This window comes from Hippopotamus amphibius, chromosome 10, assembly GCF_030028045.1.
Source record: "Hippopotamus amphibius kiboko isolate mHipAmp2 chromosome 10, mHipAmp2.hap2, whole genome shotgun sequence".
Taxonomy (NCBI): domain Eukaryota; kingdom Metazoa; phylum Chordata; class Mammalia; order Artiodactyla; family Hippopotamidae; genus Hippopotamus; species Hippopotamus amphibius.
The window spans coordinates 62,081,193-62,105,048 of NC_080195.1; the positions used below are offsets into that span (position 1 = coordinate 62,081,193).

The 23,856-nt window shown below is 37.2% G+C and overlaps 1 protein-coding gene across 2 annotated transcripts in view; it reads right to left on the minus strand.

Moving 5' to 3' along the window:
* The window catches only part of LOC130830307 (T-cell receptor-associated transmembrane adapter 1), a 33,399-nt gene extending 12,649 nt beyond the window's left edge, over nucleotides 1-20,750 (minus strand). Inside the window, exons 1-4 of one of the 2 annotated variants that reach the window (XM_057697475.1) lie at nucleotides 20,615-20,750; nucleotides 9,525-9,635; nucleotides 2,886-2,909; nucleotides 234-270 (exon numbers count right to left, since the gene is read on the minus strand). In XM_057697475.1, coding sequence (XP_057553458.1) covers nucleotides 234-270; nucleotides 2,886-2,909; nucleotides 9,525-9,635; nucleotides 20,615-20,621 — 179 coding nt within the window. In that variant the 5' untranslated portion in view covers nucleotides 20,622-20,750. The remainder of the gene's footprint in view (nucleotides 1-233; nucleotides 271-2,885; nucleotides 2,910-9,524; nucleotides 9,636-20,614) is intronic. The other variant, XM_057697476.1, reaches the window with a different exon arrangement.
* Between the last annotated feature and the right edge of the window lie 3,106 nt (nucleotides 20,751-23,856).

Genomic DNA, 23,856 nt, shown 5'->3' on the forward strand with positions numbered 1-23,856 from the left:
TTTTGTCCTTCATCCAGCTCTCTCATTGACTCAGGATGAGTAAGTAACTAGGGCAGATAATAATGTTATAAATGTTATTATTTTTCAGATGGAAGTAAAAGTAATTAAAACTCACTTTTCATTTTCTTTTAACCCAAGTGAAACATTCCTGAGCCAAACCTATAAGCAATATAACATTCGTTACTTTTCCTTATTACTTGGGAATCATTATCTATGACTCATTTTCTACGCACCTGGGAAAGGAGTCATCGGAGTACATGTATATTTTATCTGAAAAATATTAAAAATAGACAAATTAAAAGAAATTTTGACATGTGTTAAACTTTCTAGAGCATGTTCTCAGGGGAGCTTAGCCTCAATGTCAGTTAACATCTTTAATCAAGCCACTTGACCACCACCGTTTGACGTAAGGATAAAGATATTCTCTGATTTGGGCCAATCATGTTCTTGCTTGGTAATCTGGAATGAAAATACAGTGCAGTTTGGAAGCGATGCAGAGCCCAGATGTGTGGCCATTTTATGCAGGGTGCACACCAAGCTGAGTACACTGGAACCCTGTCCCTGCCTTTTCTATGGTTGCAGTCTGCTGTGGGCACAGCTGTGCTTTCTGCCTTCGGGTTCCACAAAACACCTCTGCTTCCTTCTGACAAATTTCCCTCTTTGCCTTTGCTTGTTTGAATGGGCTTTTCTTCCTTATCAAAAAAAAAAAAAAAAAAAAGTCCCTAGAAAAAAGTCCCTTTATGTCCTTATTTACCTAATTTTGCAGCACCCATTAACCTTTCTTGGTATGTGACAACAACATAAAAATCATGTTCAGGAAGGTTCTTTGGTGGTGATTCCATTTCATCCACATGATAAACATAGAGAGTTAAGGAGAGATAAGGGTTCTAGAGAGAAGAAATCTGGAAAAAGTTGGCAACACAGTCTCTAAAATTAATCAAAACAGTAGAATGACTTTTAAATGAAACAATATGCTGGTCTGCAAAAACAAGACTGACCAGAGATTTGATGTAAGATTGTAAAATCACAAAAAAATTATGTGCCAAACTCAGGAAGTATCCACTGTTGAAACTTGGAGGTGGTGGTTCAGCACCAAATGAAAGGAGGTATTTTTACTTTGAATTAAATATGTGTATTCAAAATTGGAAAAAATACTTTCAAGAAATTTTTAGAGAGGCAATAATTGGAGGAAATTAAGAGAAATTGAGTTCAGTTTTAATAAAGATAAAAATTATGAAGTCTGTATCACCTGTTCATCAATCAATTTTCTTTGAACTGGATAGATGTATATAATATGATATTTATTATATTTTGATTGCATATTTTTAAACCTGGCGTTAAAGAAAAACCAAAATCTTAAGAAAACTGGCATAGAAAGTGAAGCCCAGAACTTCCCTGGTGGTGCAGTGGTTAAGAATCTGCCTGCCAATGCAAGGGACACGGGTTCAAGCCCTGGTCCAGGAAGATCCCACATGCCACAGCGCAACTAAGCCCATCCGCCACAACTACTGAGCCCGCGTACCACAACTACTGAAGCCCGTGCGCCTAGAGCCCATGCTCTGCACTGAGAAGCCCGCACACCCCAGTGAAGAGCAGCCCCTGCTCGCCAAAACTAGGGAAAGCCCACATGCAGAAACAAAGACCCAACACAGACAAAAAAAAAAGAAAAAAGTGAAGCCCAGTATTATCTAAGTCTCTGACAGTGACTCAGAGACAACAGCAATCAAATGGTGATCTTTCAGTTTTAACATTTGAAAAACACTACGTTGGTAAGAAACTAACAAAAACATTTCCCAATAACTGAGCAAGTCACCAAACAACTACAAAGATTATTTTTAGTTAGATGTATGTGCAACAATGCTGAGTTATTCTCCAGAGAGGTCATTAACTCTTAGAGAAACGTTATTCAATAATGTTTCAAACAAATTATTAAAATCACCACATTGGAGGGTGAAACGGACATGTCACAAGTCAATGTGCTTGGAAGAATTCTGTGAAGGACCAAATGCAGGAAGTTTTTGCAAAGCACAAACATCAAGCAGCTATGGGATGGAAAGTGATGAATGCAAGGCATTTGGAATCTGTCAGAAATATGCTTCTTCTAGCCCACAGTAAATGTCTTACCATGGACCGCATCTAAGAGAAGCAGCTGCTTTCAACTACCTGCAGACTACTCTTGTGAATACGAACGCAACATGGATGCTGGGAGAAGCCTAGAGAAGTCTATGGCTGCACAGTAGCCACAAGTTTCTGGAAGCCCAGCAAAATCAGAAAGCTTGAGAAATGTAAATAATATCAGTAAGCATAGGAATAAAAATTAATATGGACTAGAAAATTGTTAACTAGAAAATAGAAAGTATGTATTGATTTCTTTTTGTATGAAGTACATATTTATACTCGGGTCATTAATTATTATTCAAATCCACCTGAAGTTGAAGTGCATACACAAGAATTTAGTCAACCTGTAGCCTGATGTATCATGGGATAAATTCAAAGTTAGGAATAAGGTAATACATTTAAGAGCTGGATTTGGGTACCAGCTCTTAAATGCATTTCATTGCAAATGAACATGCAAAGCATTGTAAAATTCTGATTCTTACTTTATTGATAAAGTAGTGTTAATAATGCCTATATCATGGAGTAGATGTGGAAGATAAATGAAGTAATTTATGTAAAAATATTTTTAGAAAATGACAAAGTTGATCATCAATGTTATACATTCTAAATCCATATCCTATAACAAGCCATGTTTAATTATGCAGATTTGAATTGCGAAGTTTCTTCATTAAATGGATTAGCTGAAAAGTAGTCGATATAATTTAAATGCTATTTTAAAGATAAAAGATTTATAAATCTTGATTTGAAATGAAATAACAAAATCTTACCTTTCTCAAGAAGATTGTCACCAACTGAGTAGTAAATTCAAAGAAAAGATAAAAAAAATAGTGGAATAAGAAAACAATAGGTATAATAAAAATATTTCTCCAAACAGACTAATATTTCTTAAAGATAAGGTAGATTTTCCAATTGGAGGTGCTTAGAGTCTAAATAATGGTGCCTGGAAAATAAACTGCTGTAATTTGTAAAAGGATAGCTCTATAGAAGGAAAAGGAAAATGTAGTTCGATGTATTAGCAGCAGAGAAAAGCAAGGGAAAAAAAATTTAGCCCAAAAAGCTTTGTGTGAAAAAGGAAAGAGAAACAACTATAAAAAGGATACGATATAATAATGTGATACTTAGATGGAAGGAGAGGGAACTGAAACACGTGAAGAAGGAGAAAATAAGTACTGGATAAAGGACATTATACATCAAAACAAACTGTATCGAAGGAGCACCCTGAAAGGGAACTTTAAAAGTTCAAGGTCACCATATCACACCACTTAAAATTTAAATGTATAATCTGGAGCGGGACAATAAGTACTTGTGTGGTTTTAGTTTTATAATACTATAAGAAGTGTGATAGAATATGATCTCTTTAAATAGGGGTATAGCAATCAAAGGTTTCGCGGTTACAGCAAAGGAGAAAGGTCCACAGCTCAGGCTCCTGAAAAGCTTGCTCTGTCATGAGGGCTTATAGGTTTATTTAAAAATAAATGGCATGATTTAAAAGCTGCTTAAACATTTCAGTTATATTTAATAAAATAACAGTTTTTATTTTATTATAAAGCAGTTACGTTTGCAAGACTCTGTGTGAGAAAAGCTGGATGAGTTTTCTTAATCCTCTCCTGTGATTCAGATATAAACACTGTGGTCAGGTTCATGGTTGAAAGGGTGTGAGTTGACATTTTTTCATTTGTTTTCCCCTTTATAGTGTTCACCCTTCCATGTGCGATACATATCAACAAGAAAAAAAGAGCACACGGTTTAAACTCCATAATACAAATTTTATGATACATTTTTATGTGAAATATGGGCCATGATTTTCTAGCAAATAGGAGATACACTGATAGGACTTTGATGTATGAGCAAACCATCTAGTTCTTTATCCTTCTCAAAACAGAAAAGAAAGTTTAAAGAATATTTTTTAGACTTAAAGGAAGAAAAAGTGAATGCATTCCTATCAGAAAAAGAAATAAATATAATCCTCCTAAAGAACAGATTTGGACAAAGAATCACATAAAAATGAAAGATTTATTTTGGGGGAAGGGAGAACTCCATTTCAAAGCTTCTACCTAGCCCTGCTACAGAAAACATCAAGGAGAGGCTTATCTTGTCTATCTGATTGAATGTGTAGATACTGCATTGTTGCTGGGATAGAGATTTTCTTTTGTAAGCTATTTAATACACCAGCAAAACTTATTCACTGACTGTTCGCCAAGGTGGAGTCATATCTTGCAAGTTTCTTAGCCACAAAGAATAGCACAAAGATGTAAAAATAAAAAGTTACATGAGGCCAGATGCAGGGGCATTGTGGGCACAGACCAAGGGGCGGAAAAGGTGGCTGATGTGATCGAATCTCTTCTAGTCTGCCTGTCCAAGAGAAAGAGAGCAGGGAGGCGTCTTCAGGAGGACAAACCGTTTGCAGAGCTAATCCCAAATCCACTTGGAATCTCTGGGTGAGAAAGAAAGACAGTGCTGTTTGCTCACATGAAGTAGAAAGGATGGCAGCCATTAGTAATACTTAAGTGGCTGGGAAAGGGCTGCAGAGAGAAAAAGGGGAAATGGGGTAAAAATAAAGGGCCTTCTTTTGGAACAACAAACACTGTTCCAAGGCTAATCTTAGATGTACACACCTATAAAGTGCGACACCCAGGGTAACGCTGAGGAGTAAAGGTTGAGTAAACCCTCAGTCTTTTTTTGTTTTTTTCTGGACCCATGAGCCCAGGGTCGGGGTGGGGGTGGCAGATGGGGTGTGTGTGTGGGGCGGGGGGTGGGTGCCTACCCATGACCCAACCCAAGTCCTGCTGGAAGTGGGGGGTATCATAATTCCTAGCAGATTGCAGGTCTGAGGGATTGGGGTGGGGTGGGGTGTGGGGGAAAGAGGGAGTCCTAAAAGGATGGGAAGGTGCACATGAGGGCACGCGGTAATACCCCATCCCTATACTTGACCCAGTGCTAAAACTGTGACTCCCCTTCTGGACACTTCACCTGCCTGGAGTCATCAGACAGAGCCCCTTGGGCCTGGCTCGGACCTGGGGGAGGGCGTAGTGTCGTTGGCTGGTGGGCTTGATGCGGCAGGGCTGCGGTGAGGGGCCTGAGCGCCAGGGGGGCTGCGCTGGGGGCTGGAGCACTCTGGCACGTCTCGGCTCCCCGCTCTCCCTAGGTGTCCGTTTCTCCCCCTCCCCCGGGGGCTCTGTCTTTTTTACCATTCTTAGAAAGGCAGAGGCAGGACTCTGCAGCAGGGCAACCCACTGGGCTCATGTGCCTCTGTAGGGCATGAGATCACCCTGAAGGGGCTGGTGTGGGTACAGAAGAGGGATGCATTCGAGACATCTTTAGCTCTTTACTGCTCAAATAAATTAATTTGAGACAGACTAATGTTTAGAACCAATTCCATGGAAGCCTACAGAAAACTCTCTAAAATGAACCTGTATGTGACTTTGAACACAACCGTTATCGCTACAACTCAGGGTATCGTAGAGAAGTTCAATAATAAAGAGATGCGGGCAAGAAGTGGGATGAGAGCTGGAGAGGACTTAGAGAGTTCAGGGACGGTGGGAGGGGTGAAGAAGCCAGAGAAACTATTGTTCACTGAAACAGCAGACTAAAATTAAACGAGATAACATGAAGCCACAGTAAACCTTTAACAGACATTTGTGGAAGGAGGGAAGCAAGCACCAGGGCCACCAGGAATAGTAACGTGGGCTGTACCCTGTCCAGGACGCACCTACTAAATCTCTAGCACTGTGGTAAGGTGTCTACATACTTCCCACAAGAGCCCTATGGCCTAGATAGTATTTTCTACATTTTGTAGGTAAGAAACTTGAAACTCAGTTATGTTACTCAGACAAGATCTTCCAGGTAGACCCTGAAAACAGAGCTCTCAATCAGGTCACCTTGACTTCAAAAGCCATGATTTTAAAAACAATTGAGGGAACTGAAATTGATTTTTAAAAGTACATCAATAAATGTAATGTACAATTTCCTGGTTTTTTATAGCACTCCTTCCTACTCTGTTGATTTTAGGCCATAGAGTTATGTACAGCATGCCTGAGGCGGTAAGTGTTTGTACAATTAAAAAGAAGGGAAAAAAAAAAAAGAAATCTGTCTTTTAGGGGAAAAAAAAAGCCTGCTTTTTTTAGTTAGGCAACTGTCTTTATTTATTTCTTATCTTTATTGGCATATAATTGCTTTACAGTATTGTGTCAGTTTCTGTTGTACAACAAAGTGAATCAGCCACATGTATACATATATCCCCATAGAGTGGTCAACGAATCATCATTAGCAAATAACTCCCCAAAAAGAGTTTGTATGGTAGAAAAATAGAATGATTATAGATAAGTAAGTTCCAATGCACAAACAACCAAAATGAGAATTGGAAAACCTATTCACATTGTGCTGTAAAAGACTAGTACAGCCAAGTACTTCTGGGGCAGAAGTAATAGGTCAGTAAAATTAGACCAGTACTGATCTTGATCACATTGATAAAAAGTTATTCTAAACATTCATATTCACCACAATTCAATGTAGTCATAGGGCTGAAAAAAAAAGGACTATTTAGGTTGAAAGTAAATAGGTCAAATTGCTCGATAAATTTAAGCTAGACAGTTGGGTTTAAGTTAAACACATGAACCCACTTGTTCCCCTGCCCCACACAAATCTCCAGAGGATTTCCTCTGAACTCAATGGAAGAGTGAAGTACTCGTTCAGATAATTATTTTTGTCCTGTTTCCCACCTTAAATTATTTCACCTTTTATAGCTCTCAACTCACCTAGTACTAATTCAGGTGACAATATTATCTGCATTCATTAAATATTTAAATAAAGAAATTAAAATATAGTCATCTTAAGCTATTGTCTACAGAAAAGTACTTCTTTTAGCTCTCCTTTCTATAAAGGAAGGAAACTTTTTAGAAGATGTTTGATGGGTCATCTTGCACTGACATAAAAATTTTGTTAGTCTGAAAAAATATTTGATTTAAAAAATAGCTACTCACTATTTACAACAGCCAGGACATGGAAGCAACCTAAATGCATATCAAGATGAATGGATAAAGCAGATGTGGCACATATATACAATGGAGTATTACTCAGCCATAAAAAAGAATGAAATTGAGTTATTTGTAGTGAGATGGATGGACCTAGAGTCTGTCATACACAGCGAAGTAAGCCAGAAAGAGAAAAACACATACCGTATGCTAATGCATATATACGAACTCTAAAAAAATGGACTGATGAACCCACTGTCAGGGCAAGAATAAAGATGCAGATGTAGAGAACAGACTTGAGGATGTGGGATGAGGGGAGGGGAAGTTGGGATGAGGTGAGAGAGTCGTGTTGACATATATACTCTAGCAAATGTAAAACAGCTAATGGGAAGCTGCTGCCTAACAGGGGAAATCAACTCAATGACTGGTGATGACCTAGAGCGGTGGGATAGGGAGGGAGGGAGACTCAAGAGGGAAGGGATATGGGGACATATGTATAAATACAGCTGATTCACTTTGTTGTACAGCAGAAACTGGCACAAGAGTGTAAAACAATAATACTCCAATAAAAAACAATAACAACAAAACAATTTGTAACATTTGCCCAATGTCACACAGCTAACAGGCAGAGCTGGGATTTGAATCCCAAATATTTTAATATCAGAGTCCACAATCTTAACCCCCACACCACCCTTGATGAGAAGATGCTGCTTATAGCTAAATGTTTTCTTCTATTCTGTTTGCTAAGAGGTTTGTTTGTTGTTTTATTTTAAAATCATGAATAGGTGTTAAATTTAATGCAATGCGTTTTGCTTTTGCATTTATTGAGATGATTGCGTGGGTTTCTCCTATAATCTGTTAAGTGGCAGACTGTAAAAATAGGGTTTCTAATGTTAAACCATTCTTGCTATTCTTAGGATACATCTCAATTGGTCATGACATTTCTTTTTTTAATAATGTTGGTTTTTATTTTGGTTAGCATTTTATTTAGATATTTATTTACATAGTTCTCCTTTCTAGTATTGTCCTTGTCTGGTTTAGGTACTGAGGTTATACTATCTTCATAAAAGAGTTGGGAAATGTCTCCTCATTTTTATCCTCTGAAATAGTTGTATATGTATAGTTAAGATGATCTGTTTCTTGATATTTGGTAAAATCTGTCAGTATAATGAATGAAAAAAAATAGCTACTGAAATTGTTGCTAATGAAAAGTGTTGCTTAGCTGGAATTTCATCTTAGGCATAGAAATGGTATAACAGAGATCCTAAAAGAGTGTTGGGTTTCTGGCTAAGGACACTTGGTCAACAAGTTAAAAGTAGCATGTGCTGGCGGAAACTGTTCTAAACAGATAATGAGAAAAACTGAGCATTTATCCTTGATTTTGGTGTTGAATAGATGTGCGACCTCAGCCATGTCACTTCATTTGCTAGTGCCTCTCATCTTTTTTTTCAAATCTGCATGACAATAATGCCTTCTTCATACCTTACATTAGCATCATCAACACTTGAGAAGACACTCTTAGGAGGATCAAGGACTCTCCCTGGAATCTGACCATTGTTCTAACTTAGTTTCATGTACTTTTTCTTGGACACGTGTCTAACTTAGTTTTGTTAACTTTGCCTTATTTATTTTCATCTGTTTAAAGAAAATGTATTTACCTTTTCTATTTACCACTTAAATGTCCTGCCCCCAAGAGTTTTTTGGCTCTAAAACATTGTGCACTCCCAGAAATAGCTGAGCTTTCATTCCTCCATTTACCCATCCTTGTATTCAGTATACATACCCTGTGCTGAGTGCCTACAGTGTGCAAATATTGTGCCACTTGCTGCGCACCACACGAATTCAATCATGGCACAGGAGGGTGAAAGCCACGTGATTAAAACTTCTGCCCAGCTTACTGAAAAGAGAAGCTGTTGGTGGCAGATCCTAGATCCTGGGAGTGTTTGATAACAAGCCCACAGTTCAGTCTATCCCTTTTCCACTTCCCTTCTGATTCCACCCGAGCCTGCTGCACTCTCAAGGCCGTGAAGGATGCTGAGAAGTTTGAGTAGACTTGAGTGGAACCTTAAAGAGCTAGTCTTCACTCTGCTCATTACACACCAGAGAGAACCTTTACAGACGCTCCAGAATAGGCTACAATTTCATGAGTTTTCAACTGGAAGATGGAAAAATACATTTTCACAGGATAGTCCTTTCCTACTCTATACCCTCTGGTAGAGATAAAGCTAAACTTGGGAGTCTATTTACATTTCTAACATGATTACACGCTTAAATCAAGAGAACCCTCATGGTGAAAAAATGTATCAAATAGATTTTCTACAGATAAAAATATCCTATTGAATAACATTTCATAAAATTGTATTTTTCTGTGGGTTTTCCAGTGACTCAATCTCCATTCAAGCAGGTATCATATGGCTATTTCTCAAAATGTCTTACCTCGTCGCTGCTTTTCCACATAGTGGAAAATGTTAAAGATCAGTGATATAGTCAGAGCTAAACCCAGGAAGGCTAGAATTGCCCAGACGTAAAAGTGGCATCCAGCGCTTTCTGCAAACAAAAGCAAACACACACTTAATACAGTAACTGCTTACGCATTTGTTTTGAACTAGGTAGTCCCACAATTAAAACCACTGTATTTATTCAAAACGAAGGACAAATCTCCTGTCAAGAAATTAATTAGCATTGACAGCCAAAGGCTTTTTACAGATTTCAAGATGGGTATTCAAATTCAGCCTGGGTAAGAGGAAGCAAGTTTCCTACGTTCTTAGTGATGATGAAATGGAAGACATTTTTAGTCTCGCTACTAAGATTTGATAACTAGTGACGGATTATAAAAACTTTGGTTCAAAATCAAGAACTTCCAAATTATGCAGAATCATAATTGGCTATACTTTTCCCCTTTCTTGAATCCTCAGTCTGTAGGCATATTGAATACATGCTTTCATTACTAGGGAGAATCACTTATCACCTTCTATTAATCCCAGTATTATAGGACAGTGGTCCCCAACATTTTTGGCACCAGGGACCAATTTTGTGGACACTATTTTTCCACAGATGGGGAGGGATGGTTCAGACGGTCATGACAGCGATGCGGAGGGATGGTTCAGGTGGTAATGCCAGCGATGGGGGCGATGGTTCAGGCGATAATGCCAGCGAAGGTGAGCGGCAGATGAAGCTTCGCTGGTTCGCCCGGCGCTCACCTCCTGCTGTGCGGCTTGGTTCCTAACAGACCCGGGGCCTGTAGGGTTCCACGGCCCAGGGGTTGGGGACCCCCGCTGTAGGACACTGTGTGTTGGGATAAAACAATAATACTGGAATCACAGTAACCCAGTTTTGTCAAGACTGGTCATAAAGAGTTTTCTCATAGTGTGAGCAGATAATGGAGGGTTGATTCTGCTTCTCTTCCCCTCTGCAAAGGCCTCTTTTTTTCATTCCTGAGCTGTAAAGGGGGTTTTGTGGGATATTGCCTGTCAGTTGCCCTTGATTATTTATGGCAATCTTTACACATATGAGTGACTACTAAGATAATTGGCCTAATTACAAATATATTTGTAAATATATTATAAAATATAAATGAGATATATTTACATACATACATATAAATTTGGCTACTTATCTTAGTAGTCATGTACCCATGTGAATGCTGACCCCAGAAAAATAACTTGTGATTGCATAATACTATATACTTGTGTATTCAGTCAGTATCAATTAGACATCTCTTCCATGCCAGTAACTATGCCCTGTATTAGGAACTAAAAGGTAAAGAAAACAGAATCTTTGCCCTCAAGGAGCTGTGTTTGGTTGGGAACACGAATGTGTAAACACATAATTAGAAATTCAATGTGAAAATAGCTACAATAGAGATTATGTTCTTCCATAGTCCCAACTCTCTCTGTGTGACTGCCTAGGGCATTTTAGGAACTTTCAGAGAAATCCAAATACCACGAAGTTAAACACAATAAGCAGAAGAGGCAAAATCTTAATAGGAGGGAAATTAGTTTTATGTCCCTAGCCTGTCTTTAAACCGTCAAAGACTCCCTAAATCCAGATGTTCTTTGTGTTGGTCTATTTTACTCATTTTCTGTATCTCAGATTTGACATTTCAATTGTTAATTTTCTTTGAATTATTGACATTGCAGTGATTGTTGAACTGCCCTGAGTATTTGAGTTGCTTTATTTACTTATCGGCATCATTTATTTTTAAATGAGCATGGTTAGGCATGGAGGTGATTAAATATATGAAATGTATATTTATGATATTCATGTACATGTATATCACATATGCATATAATTTGCATATCTCTTATTCATCTATACATTGCTTTTGTTTGAACTAGTCTGTGGCTCTTTTAACACCAGAAACTCTGTCTACTAGTGTCTGCTACCTCTTTAAGTTTGTACCATGTAGTTAGGTGTTCAAAATACTATAAGCTCCACAGAAAACAGGACCATTTCTGCCTTTTATTCTGCTGTGCCAGACATATAGTACAGGATTTATAAAAATTTTTCAAGAATTAATTAATAAATGGGAAAAGTTAACTGATAATGGTAGTGAGCTGTGTGGTTTTATTTTCTTTAAGGGAAATTTTATATTTCATAAAGTATAAGAAAACTGAGAAGACTTGGAATAGACTTTTATCTTCTGCAATAAAGCTACCAATTAATTTGGTTAAAAACACTAAGATTTGGAGGGGCCTAAGTTATTCATCATGAACATAATCCCATAAATATTTATAGAATTCTATAATAAACTATTTTAAATATATCAGAAATTGTAATTTCATGATACTGCATGTATTTTTAGAATTATTTATTTGATTTTTATGTCTGTTTATTTAAAAAAATGCAAGTGCCTGCTGAGTATAAATTTTAAAAATTCCAACTATCAAAATATAGAATAACATTTAAGGTCCTCTGTTAAAACATAAATGGGACACTAATATTACACTTATTAGCCTTTTTAAAAAAACTTAGTGTGTTTGGGGTATTGTTACCATGTTAGCATGTTATTTTTAGTGGTTGCATAGAATTTCATAGTGTTGCTATAATATAATTTATATACCCAATTCTCTAAGATGGACATTCTTATTTTTTAAAACATTATTCTTTTATAAACAGTAATGCAAGAAACTCCATTGGATGGACATTTTCCATGTACATGGACTTATCTGGAGAAAGGTGCCTGGGAGTAGAATTCCTGGGTTGAAGCGAATTTTTAAGGCAAATTTTCAGAGCTCAGTCGTTCCCCACCTCCTGTTAATAATAACCCTTTTCAGGTGATTGATTTAACTATGACAGTGAACAATGGGGCCAGCAAACTGTCTTGCCAGATGAGTCTCAGTTTCCCTCTTTGCTGTCACAATACAGGGTTATTTCTGGTTTAGATTATTAAAGTAATGATTAAATTAATTACTTCTATTAAAAAGTTTTCTTTTTTTTTTCCTTGTGTATGTCCCTTAAGGACCCACAGTCTAGATACAGTTCTAGGCTCATCCACATTTTAAAGAAACTGGAGTGCGCACACTGTATTTTCTATTGAGGTATGTCACAACTATCATTTTAGGTTATTCATTCAGCCAAATATAGGCTCTCATCACTCCCCCTCTACAGTCAGTGTTTGGTGACACTTAAGTAAATGAACTTTAATTGCTACAAAGAGGCCAGACTTATTATACACATCATCCATGTTCAGAGTTAAAAACAATTAGTAACCTCAGGTGAGCAAAACAAAAAGATGAGAGTCAACTGTAATACTTCTACCAAGAGACAATCACTGTGAACATCTTGGTTAATACACTTCCAAACATTATTTTCTGTGTAGAAGTTGTTATGGACCATAGGATTTAGTTATACTGACTAGGGACTTTCCTGGTGGTCCAGTGGTAAAGAATCCATCTTGCAATGCAGGGGATGCAGGTTCTATCCCTGGTTGGGAAACTAAGATACCACATACTGCGGGGCAACTAAGACTGCGTGCCACAACTGGAGAGCCTGTGTGCAGCAAACTACAGAGCTGATGCATTCTAGAGCCCGTGCGCCACAACTACAGAGCTCATACACCCTGGAGCCTGAGCCCCACAACTAGAGAAGAGAAAACCCGCATGCCACAGCTAGTGAGAAGGCTTTGCGCTGCAACAAAAGGTCCCACATGCTGCAACGAAGATCCTGCGTGCTGCAACTAAGACCCGACACAGCCAAATATTAAAATTAATTAATTATACTGACTATACAGTTATCTACATTTCCCCCATAACTTTATAGCATGCCTCTTTTCCTATAAGAAAGATATTCTTCCATTTCTTTTAGCTGCCCTCTATTCCATTGTATGGATTTTCCATAATTTATTTAATCAATCCCTTATTGTTAGACATGTAAGTTGCTTCTAATTTTTAGTTATATAAGAAATCTTGTGATAATTATCTTTAGCTAAAACTATACACCCAACCTTAATTTGTTTTAAGGTAAAAATTCCTGAAGGTGAATTGCTGAACCAAAGAATATGCGCATCTCAAAGAATTCTGATGTCTTGATGGCCAATACTTTAAAACACAGTACCAAGCAGACCCTTCCCAGGTCAATTTGGCCTCTGTTCCTATTAGTTCCATTGGCCCTGACTTTATGTTTACGGCTCTTTCTTTAGTCCTTACTCCATCTCTTAACCCGGCTACTATCTTTACACACACTGTCCGCATACACTCCTCTCCTCCAAGGTTTCTGGAGGAAATCGTCCCTTTATTTTTTTCTTTAGAGCCTGTGACATAGGTCTTTCAGGAGAAGGTGCCTGCTCCTGTCTCTGCCCTACACATAGATGATATCACACTTTTCTTTTCTTACCAAGAGTTATCTCCACAAAATATTACTTTAAATTTCCTGCCTGTCTTTTAGGACTTATCTACCATACCCACCCAATAACATACCATGTTCTAGTTATTCTGAAGCACTTTCAATTTTCAATAGATACCACACTTAGCATTTTATGCCTTTATGTCTGTGTATTTGCCCCTTCTCCTGAAATCCTTTCCCCCTTGGCCATCTGACAAACTCCTAGTTATCCTTCAAAAGTACCTTCTCTCTGAAGCACTCAGTCCGTGCTGCCTGTTCCTCACCAAGTGACATCTCATATATCCCTTTATATTTCAACAAATATTGAGGTAATCATTTATGTATAAAAATCCTCCCCCCACCCCCGCCCTAGACTGTGAGCGTCCCTGATCTTTATCTTCACACTTTAATTTCCTCCTTGTACCTATTATGATGGGTATTCGTTAAGGCACACAATGAAATTTGTAGAATGGCGTTTCTCACTAATAAATGCTCAATAAATGGTAGCTATTGTTATTATCTTATTATCTTACTACTAGTAAGATTCTTATTATTTCTGCAACCTATTCGGCACAAAGTAGCTGCTCACTAAACATGTGTCAACTGACAAAGTAAATGAAGAGTGGATGAAGAAGGGTAAATGTAATAACCAGACAGAAAGTTTCTGATCAAGTATGACATCGAGAAACATCCACAACCCTGGAAAACACAAAGTGAAGATTCTAGGACTATTGAGAAAGGACCTTTCTCCCAGTGGCTGGGAAATAGATCCCTGTGAGAAGAGTAACTCACTGTAGCTTTGGTGAAACTGCTCATCAACTACAACCTAATTCTCTCAACCTAATTCTACAGCTTCAAGTTGTAGTCAGAAAATAAAAATTAACTCTCTGCTGTTCTTTTTGTTCTCTTCCATTTTGTACATTTTCTGCCTTTGGTATCAGGGCAAGATAAAACTCATTTTAAGAAAAAGAACCAACTGTATGAAACTTGCTGTTGAATTTATTAATTATAGACATGCCATGGACTAGACGATATTGTTTGATACATCACTTGGTATCAGGTATAAGAAGCTAAAGATCGCCTCAAGAATGGGTACATTTTTACTCTTATAATCCATGTGAATATTGTCACTGGTCATCTGTCTGGCCTTGAGTATCATTTGACACACCATCTATCTTAAGTAAATCTCTAGGTTTATGAGCTACTCCTTTTTCTGAACTAATTGTACCCCTTGCTCCTTATTTTCTCTTTGTGTTGAATTATTTTGTTATCCTTTCTACTTTTCTGTGTACTTCTAATACCACTCTTTCTGGGGGAAGGGTAAGAGAGCAAATAAATACATAGAAAATTATAACAAACCTCTAGAATTTATTACCCTTGGGAGAACTAATAAAATCAATCTCCTTTGTACTTACTTTTTTCCATTTCTCACAGCGTCTAGTAATCAGTATATACTCAATAAATAGTTGTGGTTTGGATAAATAAAATATAGCACAGTATAAAAAGGTGTACTTCAAGGCAGTAAGCAGAAAGCCCTAATTTCATTTTTAAAATTACACTAATTCTAGCTATAAATTATCCTATCATTCGCAAAAATTATATTTCAATTAGAAATATTCCTTTCTCCTTTTTAATTAAAGGGAGCACTGAAAAGTTGTATTAGTCCATTAATTGCTGCAAGAAGATAATTTTGCTCTTAGCTACGAAGAAATAACTAAACCAATATCACAAGACTACATTTACCCTGAAGGCTTTAGGAAAGTCCCAATAATTTTCGTCAGCAACTCCAAGGTAAGAACTTGGACCATACTATAAGTTCCTTTAGGGCTGGATTTTTTTCTTGGTGTAACTGGTAAATTTGTTTAACATAATCAACTGGTAGCCTTTTAAAACACACACTAAATTCTAATGTGTAGGGTTGGTTTAGCATGGTCTCCAGGTTTCCTCTGATTTTAGGAGTCTATGATTTCTTTCTAACCCTTCTGTTTTCCAAGATATTTTTCTTTTGTAATGTGATCTGAGTTACAAGTAGGAAGATTTTCATTTAGAAGCTTTGTATTTCATCGCATTCTGGGTATCTTTCGTAATTTTTTGATTGACAACAATAAATGCCCCCATTTTGAAAAACAAAACAAAACACAGAGAGATGAGAAGATATTGAATAGCTAAATGATGGAGATTTTCAACTTGAATCGTAGATTTGTATAAATGTTCACATACACACACTCACACACATGCTTCGTACCTCCCCTTACCCTGTTACTTTCCATATGTAGTATGGAAAGTCCTCTAGCCCCATGTGGGTATCTATCCAATACAGATAGTGCCGCTTGTAATAGTGGATGTGCAAAGTGCCTAAAAATTCTTGCCTGACAAATGCAATCTTTAGTATCATTATTCATTAATTATAATTACTTTCATTTATATAGCTTTTATCAATTTTAAAAGAACTCCTACACAATTTTAATTTAGCTATTTATACTGTTACAAAGCAAAAAGCTTCGGGAAGTTATTAGTGAGACAATGACAGCTAGGAAAACCATGACAAGTTTCTAACTAGCTTTCAGTTACCAGGGGCTAATAGTAGTAGGTTTAATTATAAGACCTGTGACTCACTTAAAGCCAAAAGTGCTTGGCAGGGGCTGTCTTTGGAATTCACAATTACATGTACTCTGGAAGGAAACCCAGCTAAGCAAATATAATGTCTTTCTGCTGGCAGATTTGATTCATACAAGAGCCTTTTCTTAAACAATTAACAATAGAAAAGCAATAAATATAATGCCATAATTGTTCCTCCATCAGGAGATCTGTAACTGAGACAAGTGTGTGAGTTTATAGTATATAGGACATGGCTTCCCTTGGTGGTTTCTCTGCCTTGGCTTGTAAACTCTTTCAGAGTAGTGACCATCTCTTCTTTGCATAACATAAATGTGTATATTTATTTTAGGCACCCCAGAAAGTTCAACATAAAAGTTATGATATTGCAGTTCCCATGGATTCTACTCATAAAATGAATGTTTCTCAATGTGGTGACCATTAGGTGCCAGACGAGGCACATTCTTGATGACTCTTTGATGTGGCACATTGCCACTGCCCACACAGCCTCTGCCACCACCATGTGACCCCATCATCCCGTCAATAAAAGGCATTAGAGTCATGGACAGGGTCCCTGGAAGAGATTCTCAAATCTAGTCCATGGCTTTCAAGTAAATAAGATGCTGTTTTTAATCCAAAATGAAAACTGCCAAACTTAAATGAGTGTCTATTACGAATAGAAGGTTATTTGAGAAGTGAATGATGTATGTCAGGGAGGGGCCATGATGGGGAGAGCGACAACAGCAATATATGGCTTTGGAACGTCTGTTTTCGAACAGCGTAGGGGAAGAGAAGGAGAGCAGTCACTTACTAGGGTGTGACTTTCTGCAAAACACTGACCCTCACACTAAGCCAACTGTAAAACTGGAGTTCAGATCCCTAACTGTGAGACGTGAAGGTCCCCTCTTTCTAGTACATCATGACTCCTCTCAGCCAATACTGGCTGAATTTAACAGAGGAAAGCGGACATACAGGAGTGAGATGGAGGGTAGATATTAAGACAGTGTGTTATGATTCCTCCAGGACTAGGCTCTGTCTTTTTCATAATTAAACTTGGAATTGGTAAACTTGGGAAATCCTATTGGGATTGAAGTGGTGCCAAAATCCCTGCTGTAGATGAACCTCTCTTTATCTGTATGGAGCTGCTCCCTTTTGTATAAGTACCTATTGTTTCCTATTGGAGAAGCACCTTGGCAAGAGCCTCTGAAGATGGCATGGGTGTGTGGCAACTTTCATCCAGCAAAATACTGTAACTACTATGTTTTTTTAATGTTTTAAGAAGGCCAGTTAATTTTTTCTCTTTTCTTTTTATTTCAGGAACACTGAGAAAATTAAATGAAAAAAAAAATGCCTGGAAGAGTCCAATATTTATGTATTCTTAACTGGCAATTTGTGGATATTTATTTCTTAGCGCTGTGACCTTTAAATGACAATCATTCCTGGATTAACTTTTCTTAAAATTGCTGTCAAATATTACCTAAATTAAATGATGAAAATTGTCTTTGACCTATTTTTAATTTAAAGAACATCTGAGTTTCAAAGGTGATTCATAAATGAGTCCTATCTAGTCTCTAAAAGACAGGCTTTCATTGTTCTCAAAAGATGATTGAGACTCAAGGGAAGAGAAAACTGAGTAAAGACAATGAAAATCCTTTTTTTCAAAACAGCGATGTGTAACTAAATTGTGAATCATTGTTTAAACTAAATTAATGGTAGCCCGAAGGAGTTGTTTTTGCCATTTGATTTAGCTAATATTGATTTTTATGTGAATGCATAAAACTGTAGAAATTATGCTGCCACATTTATTGATGCAGTGACTACAAGGCATATAGGTACGAGAAAAGGAAAGATTTGGGTTTTTCTTTTCATGCATTGTTTTACTCAACTAGGAATAACCTCACTTTTCCATCGTGCTCACACTCATTTTATTTTTTACTTCACCTATCTCATGTAAAAAATACTATAAGGTGAGTCTCCCCTTTCACATGAAGGATTTTTGGGTTTTGGTTTTGTTTCTTGGTTTTTAAGATCTATGAGGCTTTAATGGCAAATACTGTATACATTTTCTCTCTTCTGTGGAATCACAGGTCTTAGCTGATAATGGAAGAGCTTCTGTATTACACCTGACGGTATCTAAATCTAAACTATGAAATGCGATGGAGGAAATTTTATCATCCCCTCCAAATTTAAAATTAATTAATGGGAAATAGTTGAATATCATATTCACTGCCTTCAGGCTTCCCACCCTTGCCAAGTTCCCCATGACTGTCAGCTCATAGCAATTGTTCGTAGTGTTGCTATGTCCATTTCTTGCAGGGCACTAGCAAAACTGGAACAATTGTTTTTGTCCTTTGCTAATATATGTACCTGGAAAAGATAAAGAGAATTGTGAAAATCATACATCAGTTTATGTTCCCTGTGTGATTTATCCAATCAATTTTTTTAAAATCCATTGAACAAAACACTGGGAAACAAATTCACAGAAATTATATCTCTTATCTTTATAAATGGCTCATATACATTGATATTAAAAATACCGTTAGTGCAATTAAAAGCAAAAGATGTATTCAGACAATTCACAAATGATAGAAGTATAAACAGTTTAAAAACCCATGCAAAACTGTTCATCCTCATTATAATCAAAGCAATACGTATTAAACAATGGGTTAGCATGTTGTGCTTATCAAATTAGTAAAGATCTTTTAAAATGAGACCAGCTTGTTAAGGAGAAACACTTCTAGGATGAGAGTAAATTGGCATCACCCTTGGAAAAGCAATTTGACAATAATAAGACTTAAAATGTTCATAACTTCTTATTCAGTAATTCCATGCCTAGAAATCTTTCCTAAGAAAATAACCCTTAATATAGAAAAAGCTATAGAGTTGTTCATCTTTCTGTCATTTAAAATATAAAAAGACTGAATACAACTTTCATGTCTAACAATAAGCAAATAACCAAGTAAATTATGACCCAATAGATGTCACCTTGTGCATTCACGTAAACCAACTAAGCAGAAGTTATCATAAAGATGGAGATGGTTATAAAATAATGTTAGTGAAAAAAGGTAAACATATGATTTTATGTACATTGTTTTTTTAGTTATCAAAAGCAAACTGTAGAATATATAGAAATAAAAGTTGGAAGGAAATACAACAAAATAACTTATTTTCTAAGGTGATAAAAACTATGTAAAATTTTTTTCATATATGTTTCACAGTTCTCCCACTCTATATAATAGGCTTGTTGTCTCTCATAACAAAAAAATGTTTATTAAAGAAATTGAAAGTACATAAAACAATAAAGGAGGAATGATAGTCAACATGGAGCAGACACTCAGCTAATCAATGTGGATTCAACTCCCATGGTCCCTTCCACAGGTGATGGCATTTTCACTGGCCTTTGCAGATTGTCATCTCTATGAAAGTCAATGCCTGAATTATTTCTGGGAAGATAATATGGCGCTTAAAATCCAAGGAATTAGAATGTTGTTACTCCTAACCTGCTTTATTTTTTTTTAACTTTTGTTTTATTATTGGAGTATAGTTGATTAACAATGTTGTGTTAGTTTCAGGTGCAGAGCAAGGTGATTCAGTTATACATTTACGTCTCAATTCTTTTTCAAATTCTTTTCCCAATTAAGATGTTATATAATATTGAGCAGAGTACCCTGTGCTATACAGTAGGTCCTTGTTGGCTATCCATTTTAAATATAGTAGTGTGTACATATCAATCCCAGAATGCTGTTACTCCTAACCTGCTTTATATTAAACTAAAGAGGAATATGTATGGTCAATGAAAGTTCCTTTAAAAATAACAAGTACTTTAAATGGTGTGATTCCCAAGGAACACTTAGTGAATAGCTACAACTAGCTTTATATTATAAAACACTGTCCAACTTTTTCTTTTACGAGAAAGTAGTCAATTTATGCTCATTAATATATTTCAAAATATGTTCTAATTGTGGAAAAGTTTATCTCACATTTTTAAAATATTTGTGTAAACTAATTTACTTTCCAAGCCTTAAGCATCTTTCTGCTAGAGGCTTGGAAATTATTATGTAAAGTCTTAGGCATAGGAATTGAACAGAAGAATTTAAAATGCCACTTACCTGCCATGCTTCCTTTCTCAGAAAAATCCTTCTGTAGCCATAGGCAATTGTGTGGATTACAAATGCTCCCACAAACTGTTTTTTCTGAGTAATGTTGCTCTGTTATGTTAGAAGCAGTATGGCAGTAAACCTTGTCTTATCTGTACCTCAGTTTTTTCTCTCTTCTGTTTCTTAAAATCTTTTGTGTCCTTTGTTCAGTTACAAACAGGAAATGTGGTGATGGAGGCTTCTAGAGTTTTGATCTGAAACCAGCAGGCTGTTAAACTTTTTGCGAAACATGAGAAGAAAAATCCCACAAGCCTCTGTACTCTGGTATTTGAATTTTTATCAGTACCTAAATCTAATTTTAAAACAAACAATAAAATCAAGGTATAAATTAGACTAGGAGGGACTTCCCATCTCTCTGGAGAGAATCTAGGAATCTCCTCCCAAGTGAGGTCACATGAAAACAAAATAAAATATACTAAACTGAGGAGGAAACAGTAAGAAGCCCCCAGGCATGCTCAGCTGTTGATGTCTGTGTGTGTGTGTTTGTTTGTTTTTGAGGCATGTCAGAGGAAAGGGAATTAACACTTTTTGAACACTTACTGTCTATCAGGTACCTTCTGTACATTTTCCCGCAGGGAGACTGGAGGCCTGCCTTCTTTCCCACCAACCCCATGCCCCAGCCCCTGTGAATCCCTCTGTCCGTCAAGGGCCACATGGTGACAAGCTCCAGCTCTCTCCCACCCCCGAGTCTCATTATCACAAGTTCTTAAATGTTAGTGTGCATAAGTTATGTTATTTGGCATTAGTTTAACACGCATATTCCTGAGCCCTACTGAATCAGAATATTTGGAGTGGAATTCTGCATGTTCACAATGACCCTTGCTTATTTTAACATAGGTGTTCTGGAAAATTCTCTGAGAAACTCACATATATATGTATATATATACACACATATATATGTCAATAGTAGCATTTTATTCCTAACATCAGATAAAAATTGTCTCAGTCATATCTATGTATACGGTTTATATGTGTTTCTGTGTAGGTATACCTGCTACATATTGTGTGCTTATGCATATTTGCTTATGTACTTCACCCATTTTCTTTAATTACAGAAGAATGACAAGTCTGAATCCAGTTTATTACAAAACTTTAAACGTTAAGTACTTAACATTTAAGTACTTAAAACTTGAACTCAAACTTTAAAGGAAACTTAAAAATGGGAATTTTGATGCAGAGACTCAGAGCAAAGATACTAGGTGACTTGCTCTAGCTGATTTCTCTAAGATTTCTGAGGGCAGGGAGAACACTGATTTTATCCATCATCAACACTGCAGCATCTAGAATAATGCCTGGCACATTGCAGGTCTCAATAAACATTTTCACAGAGATCGAATAAATAAAAGAATGTTAGTGTTCTGCTTTCTCCCTGCTCCATCATAGAAAACAACTCCCTAGTAAATAAAATACAGTGCTTCTCTATTCCTTGGACAGAGTTAACTAAACACCAACAGATTTTTCCACTTTGATCACTTTCTCCCAAAACAGTTCTTGTGAATCAGTGAATCAGAATCTATAAAACTGAAAGAGGCCATGGGGATTCCCTCGTCTAATCTTCTAAAAAAGCATTTTCAGAATATGTTTCTTAGAACACATTTTGTTCCAGGTCTTTAAGAAACTCTTGGAAAAAAAGACGCCAACAAATGTGTTTGCAAAAATTGTATATTATTTTCACCTCTATGGATGTATATTAGTACATTAAAGGCTTAGAAAAGTCCTACAAAAAAGGAAACCTGAAAAGTTTTCTTACCAGAACCTTTTCTAAACCTATTTTTCCAGAGAACTTTGTGTTCAGCTTCCGTCCTTTAGCAGGGTGGCAGGCTGTAGGAAGCAGGCCTGGATGCCCACAGACCAAGGGCTCAAGGGAACAGAAGTCTCAGATGCATGTAGGGACCAGAACACAACAGAGGGTCAAAAGCATCCATCCAAGAATTAGAAAGAACTCAAGAATGGAGACTGCTGAAGAGCTGGTTCCCAGACTTCCAGGGAGGTTTGGGTATCTGGCACATCAGGTCAAGAGGAGAGGACCCCGCTGCGGGGCAGCCATGAGCGGTAAAGCTACCCTAAAACAGGATGACGGGCAAGAAGGGTAGAAGCCCCAGGCTCAAAAGGGAACTGCATAGATCACCTAAGCAGGAGCTTAGCACAGGGGCAAAGTAGATCCCCATTTATACCAACTGGGGCATGCAGAGGACATGGTAGAGAGAGTCTCAAGACGGGAAGTTGAGATGCAGGCATCCCCTTGTTAGAGCAAGAACAGTGCAGAGGGTGGGAAAAGAAGGTACAAGGATGCCCTCATCCTGGCTAACCCATAAAGCACAATTCTAGAAACAATAAGGGTGTTCAGTAAATGGCTTTGGATGCAGAGAAGGTCAGACTCCGCAATAATGACACAGGTAAAAATGTTAGAATTCCGTGGTTTAGCTCAAGAAGTGTAACTCTCAGGACAGCCCAACAGGTAGACAGACAAACAAAACCTGCTGGTGGGACAGTGCCTGAGGATGGCTAAGGCTTGCCTCTCTCAAGTCTGCGGCCTCACACACACAAGTCTGCAGAGATCCGGGGAAGACAAAGCAGAGGAAACAGAGACCGTGGAAGGGTATACCCTCCTCTTCGGGTCAGTCACATTCTGAGTGATGACCTCATGGCTTAAAATAGTTAATGCACATGATTGTACATAACGTGTATGATTGGCATCTCCAAAATAGTCAAACTTGGGCTGATAAATCCGAACCACTTCACGATTTCTAATTATTATAATGTTCTTGAAAAGTGATCTGCATCACAATGTTCCCCGTGCCATAGATTTATATACTCAGGAGATAGAACACAATTGTCCAAGGTCACACAGGAAGTCCGTGTCTGTGCATTCGCTCCACAGATGTTTGAAATCTGTCAGGGGAAAAATGATAGCTTTTTATTAAATATAGGTGGCTGAGCACATGAAGATGTTACCAGAATATAAAAACACCTATGGATATACATTTGTCATGAAATATATGAGTGAGTGCATTCAGAGATTTGAATGATGCCTTCATGGGTCATGTTCAAATAATAAATAAATATGAGGCTTCTGTGTGCTTTTTCATGAGAGGGGTTATCATAATGAAGTTTAGAAGATAGCTAGACTGAGCAGAAATGTCCTGAGAAGACTGAAGCAATTAGAAATGTTGTAGGAAATTTGGGGGGATGGT